Source organism: Aplidium turbinatum, chromosome 7 (genome assembly GCF_918807975.1).
Source record: "Aplidium turbinatum chromosome 7, kaAplTurb1.1, whole genome shotgun sequence".
NCBI lineage: Eukaryota > Metazoa > Chordata > Ascidiacea > Aplousobranchia > Polyclinidae > Aplidium > Aplidium turbinatum.
The window spans coordinates 27183858-27201287 of record NC_137478.1 but is presented as its reverse complement, the minus strand read 5'-3'; the positions used below and the strand labels follow the sequence as shown (position 1 = coordinate 27201287).

The window sequence follows — 17430 nt, the reverse complement described above, 5'->3', positions numbered from 1 at the left end:
GTGGTTCTCAACCTTTTCTGAGTCATGGCCCCCCAGACTGTGGCTCTAAAAGACGGTGGCCCCTTGAGTGAAATAAAAATGTATCTGTTTAAAAAACAACGAACGAAACGAAAACATCACAAAGCCACGCCAATGCTTTCTTTTTCGTAATAGACTACGCCAATAAATCAAGCGTATCCTTGATTGTTACGTTACAATCACAAAAGATGATGCAACATGCAGTGAGATAGAACATACCATGAAAAAACATGCTTTTAGCTAGCTTTACGATACTAACACCTACATGAGTACTTTTTGTGTCACAATTTTACGTTTCTATCAATTAATACATGTTATAATTCATTAATGAAGCCTTTTATCGTGGCCTTCCTGAGAACGCTCTGTGGCCTCCTTGGGGGGCCGAGGGCCACGGTTGAGAACCTCTGGTCTAACTGATATACAGCAGGTTTCAAAGTTTTTAGAGTTGCATACAAGTTTTTAAGCTTTCTGACCTCTTGTGCTTGATCCGGCGGCTTTCAGCATAGTTTGGCACACAATGGCTGAACTTTTCTTTCCCCCCTGTTGTACAGTATGACAAGTTTTACCGCACCTTAAATTTTCTCATTGAACATAACTTACATCTTCATGATTGGACAGTGTGAGTGAAACCTGTAAGTAGGCTAACCTATTTTTAGCTCGAAAGTTACTGGGAAATTTCAACTAGTTTTATTAAAGGCGCAAAACCCATGCATGAGCGATAGAAGCGATTGATACTCAATCATAGCTGCATGCAGGGCCATTGAGAAGAATTTAATTTCAGTCCGCCGTTAATTTCAGTCCGCCGTTAATTTCAGTCCGGTACCGATGAGATCCTCGGGCACCATATCAAGACACTTTAAAAAAAAAACGCACTTTATTTAAAAAAGATCGCGGTGGTTTTTCAAGCTCCCATGTCCCTTGAAAAGATTTCGTCCCCTAAGACCATCTGGGGACCTTGGCCTAAAATTATTCCCTGCAAACGCTACCGGCTACATGACAACACCAATGACGCAATCATAATATCATTTTGTGAAAAGTTGGCAATGCAGAGAATAAATTAGCAAAAAATGATTCGTCCATTGTGAAGCGCAATAGGCGGAATTCAATTGCACTTCGTGATGTTTTTTGACACCATCTCGGTAATTATCCCGGTTAAAATATCACGTATTATTAATTAATTAATGGTAAAAAAGAAAACGTGACTTATTCTAATGTCGTGAAGAATAGTTCGAAGTGCGGTAAAGATGGTGACATAGTGTCATATGCTATCAAACTGTCTAATTTCCCTATTTTTAATTGCATCAGAAATTAATTTGCTGCTTGTCCCGAAAGTACATTTGTTACGGTCAAAGAAGTAAAATAAATTAATTTACTGCCTGTGAAACCACTGCCACTAGCTCATTACTTTAATACAAAATTGCGGGATTTTAATTAGTACATTTTTTTTCTACAACATACAATAATTAGATAAAAAAAATGTGTTTGCTGACTTTGCCCGATTTGTGCATGGAAAGCTACAATGCTTCTTCAATCAGAATTCTGATGGTTAGTTTTTAAAATGCTTTCAAAGAGCAATAGCTTAATAGAAATGCATTAGCCTAATCAGCCTATTCTTGTATCTTTTTACTTAACCACCAGCCTACAATTATACTCAGGTGATTAGTCCACCGGAAGACTACTATCCAGACTGGAAGCAAACGTTAGCTCTCAACTTTGATAACACTTTTGAAAGAGTAAAATGGAGGTCTAAGCAAAACCTAGATCAAGTTTTTCTCATGATGTATATTTTTAATCTCTCTCCCACTTATTATCTTATGATGGAAGATGATGTTATTGCCAGCAAAGGATACACTCAGAAGATTTTTCAAGTTAGAATTTAGGCTACCTTTTGTGGAAATATTACTGTATGCTAAAATGTTTGCAGTTTTTCATTTTAGTTGTGCATTATTAAGCATAAATTGCAAGATCAATACGGAAGGGTAATTTACAGAGAGTAAGGAGTGCTGTGTCAGAGGGGGGCAGGGGGGTTCACCCCCCAGGTCCATCATCTGAGTGGGATCACAGATAATAGACTTTTGCGTTTCAATAACATGTCTATCGTACTGCTTTAGACTTTCATTATGAGCAAAGGTAAATGACTTGATAGACCTGTGTTTGCTATCAGTTTCATTTGTGTTGCTTTCTGTGTTGGAAACAGCAACTTTGTAGCCTAATGGGCATCTTTTTCTTTGTGCATTTACCACCACCTAGTGTGTTGATACTGTATTTTCAATCTTGTTTTAGCATGCATGTTCTTTGCTCTCAATACTCTTTAGTATGGTTTTCGTTCGGCCGTGTTAAGATCATGTGTTTCCGTCAATGGTCTTTCGGTTTTTTGGTCAATGTTTGTGGTTCGGTACAGTGTTAGTTTTAGCATGCAAATAAATCCAGGGTTGGAAGTCGTTAGTCAAAAAGCAATGACTATTTCACTATTCGATAGTGCCCAAAAAAGCAACGACTTTCCGCTATCGATACTTAAAAAAAGCAATGAATAGCAATTACTAAAAATAATTAAAAAAAATAACGAGCAGCCCGCAAACTAAAAAAACAATACGCAAACTTGAAAAAAAAACAAGCCCAAACTTGCGAGAAAACCGCAAGGTTGGCAACACTGTTAACGACCCTCACTGGCGGTAGGCACTTTAACAAGCAGATTTCTAATAATCCACGAACCAAACAGAAGCTACGCTGTTCATGACGTCATCAAGATTGCGTTTAGAAAGAATAAAGGAAAAACGCAAATTCTAGCTAAATTAAATCATCGTCTTGCCATCGGTTGACTTGGCGCATTGGGTTAGGGCGGTGGTAGTCATTACATTGACGTGGGTTTGATTCCCGCCTCTACTATAGCTCTTTTTTCTTCTGTAATTACCGAACAAAGTTTAAAGTAATAATTAATTCTCTGGCTGAATGCTGGAATAGTCACAATTAGACAGATAACGTAGCATCTCATTGGTTCGTGGTTGGATTGGATACGTTCGTGGATTATTAGAAATCTGCTTGTTAAAGTGCCTACCCTCACTGGCATGGTTTTTCTGAACTGAGTTGCCGCAAAATTTTCTTTAATCCTTTAAAGTTCGTAAACCGGAAGGGGACTAGGTCGAATAGTAATGCAAAAACTAAATCTCGTAAATTCGTTTTGACGACGAAATTAGTGAACAACAAAAAATGATTCAGCAGTTCTCCTAAATATCGATTAGTGAATAACGAATAATGATTTCGTTGCTTGCATAAAAAAGCAGTGAATAACGCGCATTTGATATTTATTTTTAAAAGGAATGGGTATAAGCATTCGATATTCAGAAAGCAACGAATAACGCTATCGAATAGTGACAACTAGTCGTTACTTCCAACCCTGAATAAATCTATTGTGTTTGTAACAGGAAATTGAGCGTAGACGCGAGAGCGATTGGTTCCTCATATCATTTTGTAGACTGGGTGCCATCGGAAAGTTATTTCGTACGTCTGTGATAGGAGCATATGCTTCGTTTATTTACATCTTATGGAACAAAAAACCTTTGGACTGGCTACAAGTAGGTATATCTCTGCAACACTTTGAAGCAATGCTATTAGGTAGCAGTTCAAATTTGTTAAAATGAGTTGGCATTTGAGGTTAGGCTACTGTTGGTCTTGGGTTTTATCTTTGCCAATGTTTTCAAGTCAGTTTTCTTATCTAGGATAATTATTTATCAGAAACTGTATAGTATATTTCTTTGAACTTTTTATTAACTTCCAGACTTAGTGGTTAAAGTGTCCATCTTTGAGCCTGCAATCGTGGGTTTGACGCCTGCTGGGTCACAACAACAACAACGTTTTTCAACAATCAAACAAATTTTGTTTCACTTCCGTCCTCAGCATTAAAAGGAATGAATTCAAGTATTCGGGCAAAATTGCGAACTGCGTTGAAGCTGTCTGTCTTGCAAAGCATTGAAAGTAACTGGAATGAACAATGAAATCTGTCATTTTCACAATGTTTCGGGACGTCTGCAGACGTTGAATCAAAGTAAATAATGACAGATTTTGCGGTCTGGGTCTCTAGGATAACGCCATTAGCAGAAACGCACAATATCATTAGCATACGACAAATAACAAGACTATCACAAATTTTGTTTTTTTTACTCATGTAGATGGATTACACCAGTTCAATGTATTGTAGCTATGACGAAACTGCAAGTCAATGCAAGGAACGGCTCAACAGCAAAGTGCTTTCTGTGCAATCATCTTTATTTCAACACATGGGAAAGTAAGTTTTTCTATACCTAACGTAGGCAAAAGCAACTTTTATTTTTTATATCTACTTCTTGTAACATAAGCTCATGGGCTCATGACGAATATAATCAACTTGAAATGTAATTTAACTAGGCGCTCTAACTATTTTGCTCCTAACCTTAATGCATTATACGACAATCCCTTAATCTTTCTATTTTTTTGAAAGCTGATTGGAAAACATATTTAACCGATGCTGTTAAATAAAATCTACGTAGAATGACCAGTTGGCCACCTACTTTATGCGAACATCTCAAGTCAATGTTTCGTAATGGTATTGCCATTGATTTAAGCTCCTTTTGAAAAAATTAAAGAAAACATTTGAGTTAGATCCTACCGACCCCACCCAAGCTCCTAGCATATTTTTAAGTCATATTGCTTTGTGTGATGAAAGCAGAGTGTTTGATAAATAACGATTTTCTAGGGTCTAATCTAAAGAGTCTTCTACGTTATAATTATGTATGCAGGATTGCAGGTGTTGACACTCTATCCATTGTAACAAAGCACTGGTTGCGATACATTAAAAGGAACGTAAACTACATTTAAATTTGTTTTATGGTAGGATTTTTCTAAAGACATAATTGGTAACTCGTGGTTTAAAGTTTTAAATCGTAAATTGATGATGAGTTTATATGTATGAACCATAGACAAACTCTCTACCGAAGCTCTAGTTTTATGTAGTAGACTAGTCAGAATCATCACAAGATTTGAAGTGAACCCTTTTATTCGAAAAGACTACGCTGCCGATGGTCTACCATTAGGCCTACGTGGTCTGCAGGCTAATAGATTATGGTACTTTGAAATTTTATTTTACCGTTCATAATCAAAGTTATTGTTTTTATTTTTATAGGTTCTCATCTCTTAAAGGAAAAACGCAGAACTTGAAGGATAAATCATTCAGACCATAACTTATTCATAAAAGTGCCTGGGTGCGTTATGCGCTGAGTAAACATGTACGACCTCTGTGGTGCAATATGTTAGGAACATTGCATTCAATTTGTGAAAAATATCGTTGTCATGTAATCCAGTAGTTGATTGAAGGAAACTCAATAGTTTTTCCAAAGTGTCAGGCTAAGCAAAATGTCACTTGTAGGCAGAGATGTATGTATAGGCCTACGCCGCAAATTCTGCGCCGTAGACTTGCGGCGTAACTTTTTGTGTACGCTAACGCTTACGGCCTCATTTTTTTATTTGGATAGTTGTCGCTTGAGGCTACGCCGTAAAGTTTTCGCGGTTTTTTAGCGTATAGCGTCAACGTATACTTTTTAACCCTTTGACCGCCACCAAAAATTTACCCTACCGTCACGCATGAGTGATCACGAGTTTGTTGGCCTTAAATACCTCATGTATGATTCCCCCCTCAATAACCTTCACATGAATGTCGAAGAGCAATTCTTTCTCTTTTCAACAATGTAAAAAGATTATTTTATACAGTTATATTAATTAATTTTTGACCTCGCAAAGTTATCTGCATTTTTTTTTATACTTTTCTCACTTCAACCCCAAATAAAAGCTAAATTTTCAGCTCTTTTGGTGTTGAAATTTAATAAAATGTTTGAAATATTATCGGCAACACTGAAAAAACAGTTTCTAGCGCGACGATAACGCTCTTTCGTTTGAAGCGAGCTCGGAAAATCCAAGCAAAAATTTTTGTCCAAGTTTGGCAGTAAAAATCTCGAAAAGTCTAAATACAAACCATATTTTTTTAATATATATTTTACTTCTCCATTGCTTTATCTTTGATTTAATAGGTCAACGAGCATCAACGATGCCACCGTTTGCAAGATGTTGTGGTTTTTAGACTTGCACTCAAATATGAGTGCTGGCGGTCAAAGGGTTCTTAGCTGTTTTTTGCATTTTTTTTATTAAACTGCGAAATGTTGACGTCTTCGAAAGCTTTTCAAAATACTTTTTTTCGCTACAACACGCCAATACCTTCCAGCGCTGCAGTTGAAAGAATATTTTCAATGAGCAAAGGCATATTGAAACCAAAACGCAGCAAAACATTAGATGAACACTTTCAGATGCTTGAGTTTCTTCGTGGAAATTCAAAATAAAACTTGTTTGTTTCGAGTGGTTTATACCGTGTGAATGTTTGGCACCTAGCAAACAAAATTAGTTTACGCTAGTGTATGCGCTGACGCTGACGCCGCCAACTTTTTTTACAAGTTACGTTGACGCATACAGCGTATGGTTTTTCGAACGTTTGCGTTTACGCTGACGGCGTCAATATTTTTTGTATAGCCTACGCGTACTACAGAGGTGGGCAAAGTTACTTTCAAAAGTAACTGAGTTACAGTTACTTGGCCAAAATAGTAACTGAGTTACCGTTACAGTTACCGATTTCAAAAATGTAACTAGTTACAGTTACTAGTTACTTTCGGTTACTCATAAATCTCAACATAAACGCTGTAAACCAAATTTAAACAAACAATTATTTGCGGGAGGCGCATCCATTCTCCTCAACATTTATTAGATGTATCACGCACCCTGTGGTGCAAATTCTTTTCTAGTTACGCAGTTGCCTTTTCCTAATGTAATTTGTTTTCCGTCTGTCTGTTTTCCACACTATTGCTTATAATCGTTGCGTGTTTCTTGATGCTTATAATCAGTTAGTTATAGTTACTTTCAAAAAGTTTAAATTTATTGTAATTTATACATATTTTCAGATTCCTGATGAGGGCTTAAGTTAAACCGAAAACGTTTGACTGTTAAACTACTTGTAAATATGTAAAATATATTGTTGTCATGCTCAACCCTGTGGTATTGTTGTGTTTTGCCTGTCTTTGGTACAAAAAAGCAAACTCTCTCCAGAAACTATATTCTCTTTAAATGCTCGAAACAAAGGAAATAATTTGTTTTCCCTGCTATGACTCAAGTTACTTAGACATCGACTTCCGATTTTGAATCGAGAAAACAATGATGTAATAAGGTTGCGAATAGTGAACGTAACACCGAGACTTCGGGTCCTAAATACTCCAAAACTACGGCTCCTGTACACCTCTGGCAGCTATACGACAAGCATGAACTGAGCTATCAAGTGTTGCCAAACACTTTTGCTAAACATTGCATAGAAAGTCACATATTGATCAATCACCAAAAGCAATTAATTTAGCCAAATTAGTTCTCAAAAAGCGCTAAAAAAGAGCCAAATCGCCAAACCACAAATATGAAGCCAAACGTCTTAAAAAATCGCCAGATTTCTGGATTTTGGCGATGAATTCGCCAATATGGCAATCCTGCTCCATAAGATCACAAAAGAAGAGCGCCGCGCATGGGCAGTGCTGCTCCGAGTCCGATACAGCTGCGAGAAGAATGCATTATTGCGCGCAAACACGCATAAAGCATGACACAAACATGTGCAGAGAAATGGACGGCAATTAGAAACAGAAATTTCAATACAAAAGTAACTTGTAACTGTAACTGTTGAAAAAGCGCTAAAATAGGAACTAGTTACCGCGTTTCGTTACTTTTGGAAAATAGTAACGAAGTTACCGTTACAGTTACTCGAAAAGTAACTAGTTCCAGTAACTAGTTACTTTTGTAACTAGTTACTGCCCACCTCTGCGCGTACATCACTGCTTGTAGGGCTCTTCCCTACTTTTCCCTCTTTTACAACCGTCCAGTGACTTAGCCAAGATAGAAAAAAAATTTTCAGGGGAAAACATTTTATTATTTGAAATGAAGCGCTAGTAAATATAGCTACTGAATGAAGCCAAACATTTATGAAACGTCATTTAACATGGAATACAAGGACAAGGTAATTTATTTTTTAAGGGCGAAACAATGTATGACAAACATAGCAGAGGTCTAGAAAAAGGTAGAAGCGAAACGCCTAGAACGCAGACGTTAGGCTATAACGTGATACCAAAGCAGGACAATCAATAAAGGGAGGACGATTGCTTTCAAGACCGACCAGTGGCTAATACGTCCCTGGCATCCGTACTGCCAATCAGGAAAAGTAGAAACGCACTGTAGGCTACATGTGGCCTTTTTCCATTATGAGAAAGCACGTGCAAAGGCTATAGCAATGGTTCTTAATCTTTTTTGTGTGTTTACCCTTTTAACAAAGATGAATATCAGATTTACCCCCAATAGATAAAATGGTAGGCTACTTATTTATTAAAAAACGAAGTAACAAATTCCATCAGTGATATCCTATTCAATGCGACGGCTGCCGTTGCTTTTTGGAAACGAGTTATTCAATGTTCAGTGTCTGGTAAAGTAGGAGATAATGCACTACAAATATCGGATTCAACATGAAGTTGGTTTCGTGCTTTAGATTTGATAGTAAGCAGAGATGTACGTATACGCGCAAATTCTACGCCGCAGACTTGCGGCGTAGACTTTTTGTTTGCGCTAACGCTTGCGACCACAGTTTTTTGGATAGTTGTCGCTTGAGGCTACGCTGTAAAGTTTTCGCGGTTTTTTTAGCGCATAGCGTCAACGCATACTTTTTAACCGTATCTGTTACTGCTTCCTTTTGGCGGCAAGAGTTACTGGCCGAGACCATCAGGTCTGCGTCTCTCTTATTGCTAATTACTCCGTCGGCTTATATCAAATAACAACGGGAAAAAGTATGCCGTTGGTCAAAAGCCGTATTTATCACTTCAATCAATTTATTTCGCAAAATATATTCGTGATTGTGTATTTTAGGTAGAAAAGGTGATAAAGACTCGGTTTTTGGCCTATTTTCGCCATTTCTTGGTCAAATTTCTCAGTTTACATTTTATTTTGAAAGTCTTCTTGCATTGAACACAGAATTTCATCAATTTTGTTTTTCCGTTGCTGTGCAAACAGTATTCCATGCACTTTTTGCACTACAAAGCAATTTGTGCAAATAACAAATCACCTTCCTAATTATTGTCTGCCAGCAAAGAATGTCTCATATCGCGTCAGAGACCGACTCCTCACCCAGACAGCAAAGTCGACGTTGAATCAATGTAAAAATGACAGATTTTGCTGCCTGGGTTTTGTAATGGAATTTTAGCGCCGTTGCGTTATGAGTGACAAACACAGAATGAAACCACACGCTAATAGTAAACTGTCAATCAAGCTGTTGAATATCAGCAAATTTCTTGCATTTTATAACTGGTTGTGACAAAAGGTTTATTGTGAACTTCACGATTATCCGATACCAACACAATCGGGATTATAAGTTGAGGCAAGAAAAAAAGTAAAAGTCAAGAAATCTCAGGTTTCTAGCGTCACTGGTTCTATGTGAAATTGTTGAATTAGCAGAGGGCGAGACCATAGGGTCTACGCCATTAACAGGTACGGTTAATGTCTTAGTTGTTATTTGCATTTTTTTTTTATCAAACTTTCCAAATTTTGAATAAGTTGAAAGAATGTTTTCAATGGGCAAAACCATATTAAAACCAAAACGCAGCAAAATGTCAAATGAACACTTTCAGATGCTTGTGTTTCTTCGTGGAAATTCAAAATAAAACTTGTTTGTTTTGAGTGGTTTATACCTTGTGAATGTTTGGCACCTAGCAAACAAAATGAGTTTACGCTAGTGTATGCGCTGACGCTGCCAACGTTTTTTCCAAGTTACGTTGACGCATACGGCGTATGGTTTTTCGAACGTTTGCGTTTACGCTGACGGCGTCAATATTTTTTGTATGCGCGTGCATCACTGATAGTAAGCAATGCACAGAAGCCGCATTCGCATGGGTAAGTTGAAGAAAACGTGACCAGAACATTCAGAGTTTGAATACCTATCATTGAATAGCAATGTTATCTTTTAATCCAAAACTTTTCTAAGTTGCAAGAGTGAAACTCATCTTTGCAAAAGAATCGTTTGTTAATTATATAATTTCATCTTGGATTGCTTCAGGAACATCTTTCACTTTACATACAAAAAGATTATTTCTCGCTACTTTCATCAAAATGCTGCCAGTATTTATCTCGGGAAAATATCGTTCAAACTCCTTCTGCAAGTTTTGAAGATAATTGATGATGTCATCCTTCAAGCTTCGATTGAGATCATCTCCAGTTATCTCCGTCAAGCGGTGAAATGATATCTACAATACCAATGGATATTTTGATTGATAGCTCATTTACCCCCTAAAACGAGAAAATTTACCCACAGGTACAAATTTACCCCAGTTTAAGAAATGCTGGACTATAGGAAGAAGAGTGACACAAGCGAAAACCAGCCGAATCAGAAGGATGCACCATCATAAACAGTCATTTGTAGGCTTTAAACTGCAGTCTACAACTGTTAGTTAGGCTAATGGCGGCGCCTTCCAGTAGCCTACGGTTGTTCGAAACAAACTTTTCTGATCATGCTAAAATTCTTCACAAATAAATATAATTCAAAAGAAAATTAAGACAACTGATTTTGTCTCGAAACAAAAGTATTTCAAAATTGTAGGCGTACCATGTTTTTATCATCTTGATAATTGTAACTATTTGATCATTTCACCTTGAATAGAAAGCGATCTTGTAAAACTAAATTGGGTTTTGGTAGAGAATTCAATTTTTTTTTCCATATAAATTGAGTTTTGTTGCCTTGCTGGCTGTCGCTTACTGCCCAAAAAAAACTATTCATGAACATTCAAAACCCTCCAAAGTTTGTCACATTTTCTCTTTCATTGAAGTACTTGAATATTCCTCTTTACAACTGTTATAGGCGAGTAAGAAGTGACATTAGACCAGGACATTTTTGATAACAACCATTTTTTGGTTGCAGGAGGTTTGTCTGGTAGTCAGACTGATGATTCCAAAATTCGGCAAAAATCGGACTTGGGGAACTGCCCCAAAACCGCATTTTAAATTATCATAGCGCGCCGTCTAGCGGTTGTAAGTATTTTTTTTAAGTAAAATGCAACTTAGGAAGCATATACAGGTAATTAACACTCACAAAAAGATAAGTGTATTAAAAACTTTTTAAAAATGGTTGTGATCATGGGTGTCAGCAGGGAAGGGGCACTTACCCTCCTCCCCCAAGATTATGATTTTACATGTAATTATGATTTTACAGTTTTTTGATTTCTCTGAATTGTTTTGCGCCGTAGGCGCAACAACCACTTACATCAGTGCTTCTCAACCTTTATTTGTGGTGACCCAAAAATTAAAGTTAAATTAATAGCGAAAATTTGGCGACCCTATTTCCAAAACTACGTTTCGCACAACGTTTTGTAAGCATGAAAAAATGAGCCACACTCATATAACACGATTAAACATAACAACAAAATGTCGAATTTAATTAATATGAGCCTTGACTTTGCATTGTTTCAACAACTTGTCAAAATTTGGAGCTATCTTACTCAGTGCCAATTTCATTTCATCTTCAGGCATAGCCGTACGAGCCAGGGGGGCAGGGGGGGCAGCCGCCCCCCCTGTTGTTTCAAAACGTCGCGAATTCGGGCAAAATCTTGCAATTATTAGGGCAAAAATTGCTATATAAAAAGCTACAAAATTGCATGAATTAAGAAAAACTATAAATTAATATCTTTTACCTATCAAACTAAGTACAGCCTCTTATTTGCACAAGAAATGTGCCGCAAAATTTTCATTTGGAACAACCCGTATTGATGTATTGTATTGCATGGTGATCAAACTATAGTACGAAATGCATTTAACCAACTGCATCATGCCAATTTGGGCAGCCACCAAAATATGTCTCTAATACTTTTGTGAAACTGCCCAAATCAAAACACAAAATTTGCTATATAGCTAATTTTATTAATTTTCACAAATGCATTGTGTTGATTTGGGCAGCTAAAAACATGAAATTATTTGATGAAACTGATTAGTCTGTTTATGCAACTGCCCAAATTAGCGTGAGGCAGTTTCCCCAAAATGAACAAAATTATTAATTTTTCCCATTTACATAACTGTATCGTTTAGATTTGGGCAACAAAAAAATACGAAATTATCTGATCATAGTCTATTTATAAAACTGCCCAAATTGGCATGATGCAGTTGCCTCGGCATCAAAATTTACAAAGTCTTTAATTTTTTTTATAATATCCATAAATGCATCATCTTGATTTGGGCAACTAAAAAATATGAATTTATATAAATCTGGTGAATATAGCCTACTTTTACAAAACAATTCGGGTGGGGAGGTCACAGTATACTTTTTCAACCATAAATGGACATAGCTAAGCAACACCACAACATGTAACAAAAACTTGTTATACCTGTTAAAAGTACTGTTAAAAGTTCTGCTACTATTCGGCGAGTTCCCTATTCGGCGAGAGCCTTTTTCGGCGAGTTTCCTATTCGGCGATTTTTTGAAAATCCAACGACGCCTTCTGCAAATCCGACGATTGAATATTATTCAATATTCAGACATTGAATCAATGTAAATACGTACTGTTAGGCTAATTGGGTTCTTTGAATCCTACGTCACCGTCTGTATGCAAACTTAGAATATAATTATTAAACCTTAGTTATTTTTGTCATCAAATTACCTAGCCTAACTATATTTTTAGAAGTAGTGCTGCCAGACCTTTTTATTTTTGTACTAAAATTCGTATCATCAAAACTACTTTAATTGATTGAACAAAGTTTATTTGAACAGAAGTAGTATGTCTGTGTTTTATTACATTTAATTTTAATTTCTCTATTGTTATGTACTTTTTTCTGAATCCGCATGGTCACCCTGAGCCGGTTTCCTGCAATGTTTATTTTTCTGAGTCTTTTATGACATCACAACTGAATATTTAAGTGGCCTTGTTTATTATTTGTGGTGTGTAAAACAATATTTGTTACTCCTACTTACCATGCTCTTCAAAGATGAATTGAGTTGTTCTATATTGATTAGCCTACTTTGGTAAGAAATTCTAGCTAGCTGGTGATCAGTGGCGTAGCCAGGGAGGGGGAGGGTTGGGGATGGCAAAGAGCGAGTTTTGCCATTACCAAACATTCAAATATCTCAGCCAGGAATTAACAACAAGAAAACATAGAGAATTGTAGCTTTATTTCCGAAAAATATCGAAGAAAACATGATCTTATCCTTTTGCTATGCCACCGGACAGCACCATTTACAGGAATATTCATAACCACATTTTTGTTGAAAATACTCTCAGAATGCACCAAATTCAAAGTAATTTTTCAAAATTTTCTGGGGGAGGCCCCCCAGACCCCCCCCGCTGCTGGGTGTTGTCATAAGTGAAACACGCCCTTAACCCCCCCTTTCAAAATCACTGTCTACGCCACTTCTGGTGATCTTGTCATGTCACTTTTTCACTGTTATTATGCACCGCATACATTATATTTGCACAATTTCTATAAAAGCGTGCACATTTGGGCAAATTTACTTTCTGCCCCCCCAAAATGGTTTGGTCTCGTACGGCTATGTCTTCAGGTTGAAGACAATTTCTCTCCTTTGGTTTGATGAAACAGTGACTGGCGAGTAGGCTGCATTAAGATTAATTTCTTTCACACGAGCAGTAAAACCTTTGCGGGATTCGAGCATAACTGGAGCTCCATCACTGCAAATACTGGAGCATTTTATCCACTCTAACCCTCTTCATTCATAAATGAGGCGACCAAAGCAAAGATTTTTTCGCCTCGACCTCGTGTTGTTGTTTCTAAAGCTTTGCAAAATAAAAATTCTTCTTCCAAGTTAGTCTAGTGTTAAAGCTTTGGTAGAGAGTTTGCTTTGTTTTATTTCTCTATTAGTCTAGTGTGTAGGCTACTGTTGTGTACTACTTCACCGCAAAATGCGTGTGGTAAACTCGTCGGGTGAAACCTGCGGCGTAGTTTGAATAGTAGAAAATACGAAAACTAAAGTAGTGGTAGGCAGTTTTAACTTTGCTCAAGACTCAAGAGACATTATCTTTTACCACCACATCTTACAGCGACCTAGCCAAATGAAACGGCGACCCAGTTTTGGGTCGCGACCCTGGGGTTGAGAAGCATTGACTTACATCATACGTTTATAGTAATTTTTTTCACAATTTTCGCGCATCACCACTCAAATGTTACTTTAAATTCACAACTTTTCTTACCTATGTTGCAGCTTACAAGATGAATTTGGCTTCAAAAATTGTGCCCTTCGAAGCCCCGCTTCTCCCCCACCCCTGCATTTTTTTCTGACAACGCCTATGTTTGTGACGTATTTGGCCATTTATTACAGTCTAATTATTTTCACGCAATTATAATTGCCTACGTTAAAGTGTAATTCAATGTAGGCTATATGACACTTCAACAACATTAGCAACTGAAACAAATGGGGATACAACGTTGGCAGATGTAGAATCAACGTAGAATAGAAAGATAAACAACAGCGATTAGAGCAATTAAATGCTTATCTGGAGACCATTTAATGTCGTTTATTCAGTCCTATTGCTTTGCTTCAACAGAAAAGGCAGCGTATATTTAATATATGCGTTCACTTTCATTTAGAAATCATTCATTGCAAAAAATATTTTACTTGCAAAAACTACCACAGTAACAATTTGAGGTCCCGTTTTATGGATGCAACTATTTTTATTAAAGTAAATATACTTCTACACTCACAGCCATGGGCTCTATCCAAGGAGGGGTGAGGGGGGTGATCACCCCTCCCCCCCCCCACTAATTGGAGTGGGGGGGGGGGTGATCAATGCAAAATCACCCTCCCCACTCATTTGGCTTTGAAAAGGTTTTGTGATATTTTATTGATCAAATTTTGAAAAATATAATTTCGCTGTTAGCACATTTTGAATTTTTTATCAATATGAATATAAACAATTTGTAAAGGCTTCAGATAGTAATAACTATATTTGATTTATATTTCATTTCAATATGATTTTTTGGTTTGGCAACCCTGAACTACGAACCAGGCGTTTACACTGTGTTTTAACTTAGTTTGCTTGCTAGCCACTTTAACAAGAAAAAATTCTGCCACTACAAATGACTAGAATGACACCGCCAACCAATCAGAACATGTTGTAAGAGGCTACCGTCCAATTGTGACCTTTCTCGCACTTAGCCAGAGAGTTAATGTTTGTTTTGAACTTCATTTGGTAATTACAGAAGAAAAAAGAGCAATAGCAGTTGTGAGAATCGAACCCACGTCAATGAAATGACTACTTTCTAACCCTAACCCCTAAAAAGCCAACCAGCTGCCAACTTAGTCGGCAGCAGTGGCCGAGTGGTTAGTGCGTTGGGCTCGCAGTCGAGAGCCTGCATGTTCGACTCCACCCCCCCGCACTTGCTGTTGTTTCTCTGGGGAACAAACTTCACTATAAGTATATTTGCCTCTACCCAGTGATCGATTTCGAGTAATGGGTAGTACCAAATTTAAGTCATAAGTAGAGTAGACAACCGGAAACAGACATTGCCGTCGGCTGCAGCGTGGGTCAGGTGTACGTCAGAAGGCGTACACCGATGCATAGCGCTCAAGTCCGCTTTTCCGCAATGCAGGGTTGAAAAACAAATAAACAAACAAACAAACAGCTGATAGAAAATCCAGCACTTGATTTGCTTTGTATCATCTTCTTTTCGCCCTTTTTCACGTCACGGAAAACGTAGTTTATGATTGGTTCGAGTTTTCATTTGCAGTGCCAGAATTATTTCTTGTTAATTAAGTGACTACCAGATTGCTTACCCAAAAATGCGCTTTCCGAAACATACTTTGTGAAACGACTTCGAAACCGATCATGCTTCAATCAGAAAGAAGCTGATGCTGCAGTGAGGGGTCTGGGGGGCGCAGCCCCCCAAAAGTTGAAATGACTATGACGATTTTAGCCCACTGTCCAAAAATCACCCACCCGAATTCTAAAAGTGGATAGAGCCCCTGCTCACAGCTCTTGGGTATCTACCACTCTAAAGGTGATGAATTTTCACACTGAGCTTCACAAGCACAGTGAATACTGCATTTAAAGCCTTTCTTGGAGCAACCACAAGATGTGCATAAACGTTTAGCGCTCCTGCAATTGCACCTAATTTCTTTGAGAAAGCTTTTGGGTGCACAACAGCACATTCATTATCTGTCATTATTGGGACCAGACCAGAAGCTGTTTCCTTGTATCCATAGAAAGTAAGATTCAGCACAGTTTTCAAATGACGCCATGTTGACCTTGATGATGCACACGAAGACTGTGAAAGTAGCATGCTCTACTTGTTGGAGGCATTCTTTTAACTGATAAATATTATGGGGATACAGCGTAATGGTAGCGCAATAAATTCAAAGTATTCATGGAAAACACTTGCTTGTACAGAATTTGGAGAATTCTTTTCCAATTTTGGACATGTCTTTTCTTTTAAAGCTTCCTTGTTTCCGAAGGCGGCACATTTACGTTGCACTTTGTCCAGACCTTCCAAGATTTTAAAAACTTTTACTTTTCCAGTTTCGTAAAAGCAGGATATTGTATAGCATCCAGAGAACGCGTGGCAAAATAGCAAAGATCGGCACATATTTTCTCCGAGAGCAAGCTGAGCTCCGCAAATGGAAACTTTTGCGTTAGACGTTTTCATATAGTTTGTTTGTTTGTTTGTTTATCTTTATCCTGCATTGTGGGAAAGCGGACTTGAGCGCTATGCATCGGTGTACGCCTTCCGACGTACACCTGACCCACGCTGCAGCCGACGACAATGTCTGTTTCCGGTTGTCTACTCTGCTTATGACTTTAATTTGGAACTACCCATTACTCGAAATCGATCACTGGGTAGAGGCAATTATCGTAAAGTTTCTTGCCCAGAGAAACAACAGCAGGTGCGGGTGGCTGGAGTCGAACACGCAGGCTCTCGACTGTGAGCCCAAAGCGCTAACCACTCGGCCACTGCTGCCGACATAGCCTACTGTAAATGCTGTTTCTGCATGGTGCGTGATAAAGCAGAAAGATGAGTATATCAGTATCGTCAGCCATCACAGTTAGCCTATACTTGACCATAGGTTTCATGTTCTTCTAGAACCTTACGGACGATACCAACATCAGCATCTCTTTTTCCTTCGGCCTTGGCTACAGTAATGCCATTACTACTAAGATTATCCTAGAGTAAGTTCATAAATTTTTGCTTGTTACGTTTATTTGATAAAAAAACGCGGGTTTATTTGCCGGGATGGGTGTATCTGAGCGAATTGCTACGTCGGGACAAGATGTGGTCAGCTTTATGCGCTTTTGCTCTGCTCCTTTGGTTGTTTCAATATCACAATTGTCTAAA

General features: G+C 37.8%; 1 protein-coding gene across 2 annotated transcripts in view; it reads left to right on the top strand.

The window, feature by feature from the left end:
* Positions 1-7430, top strand: part of LOC145774256 (alpha-1,3-mannosyl-glycoprotein 4-beta-N-acetylglucosaminyltransferase A-like) — a 35622-nt gene extending 28192 nt beyond the window's left edge. For both annotated transcript variants that reach the window (XM_082585448.1, XM_082585447.1), the window contains 4 exons: positions 1674-1886; positions 3441-3590; positions 4185-4300; positions 5174-7430. In XM_082585448.1, the coding sequence (XP_082441574.1) occupies positions 1674-1886; positions 3441-3590; positions 4185-4300; positions 5174-5231 (537 nt within the window). In that variant the 3' untranslated portion in view covers positions 5232-7430. The remainder of the gene's footprint in view (positions 1-1673; positions 1887-3440; positions 3591-4184; positions 4301-5173) is intronic.
* The last annotated feature ends 10000 nt before the right edge of the window (positions 7431-17430 follow it).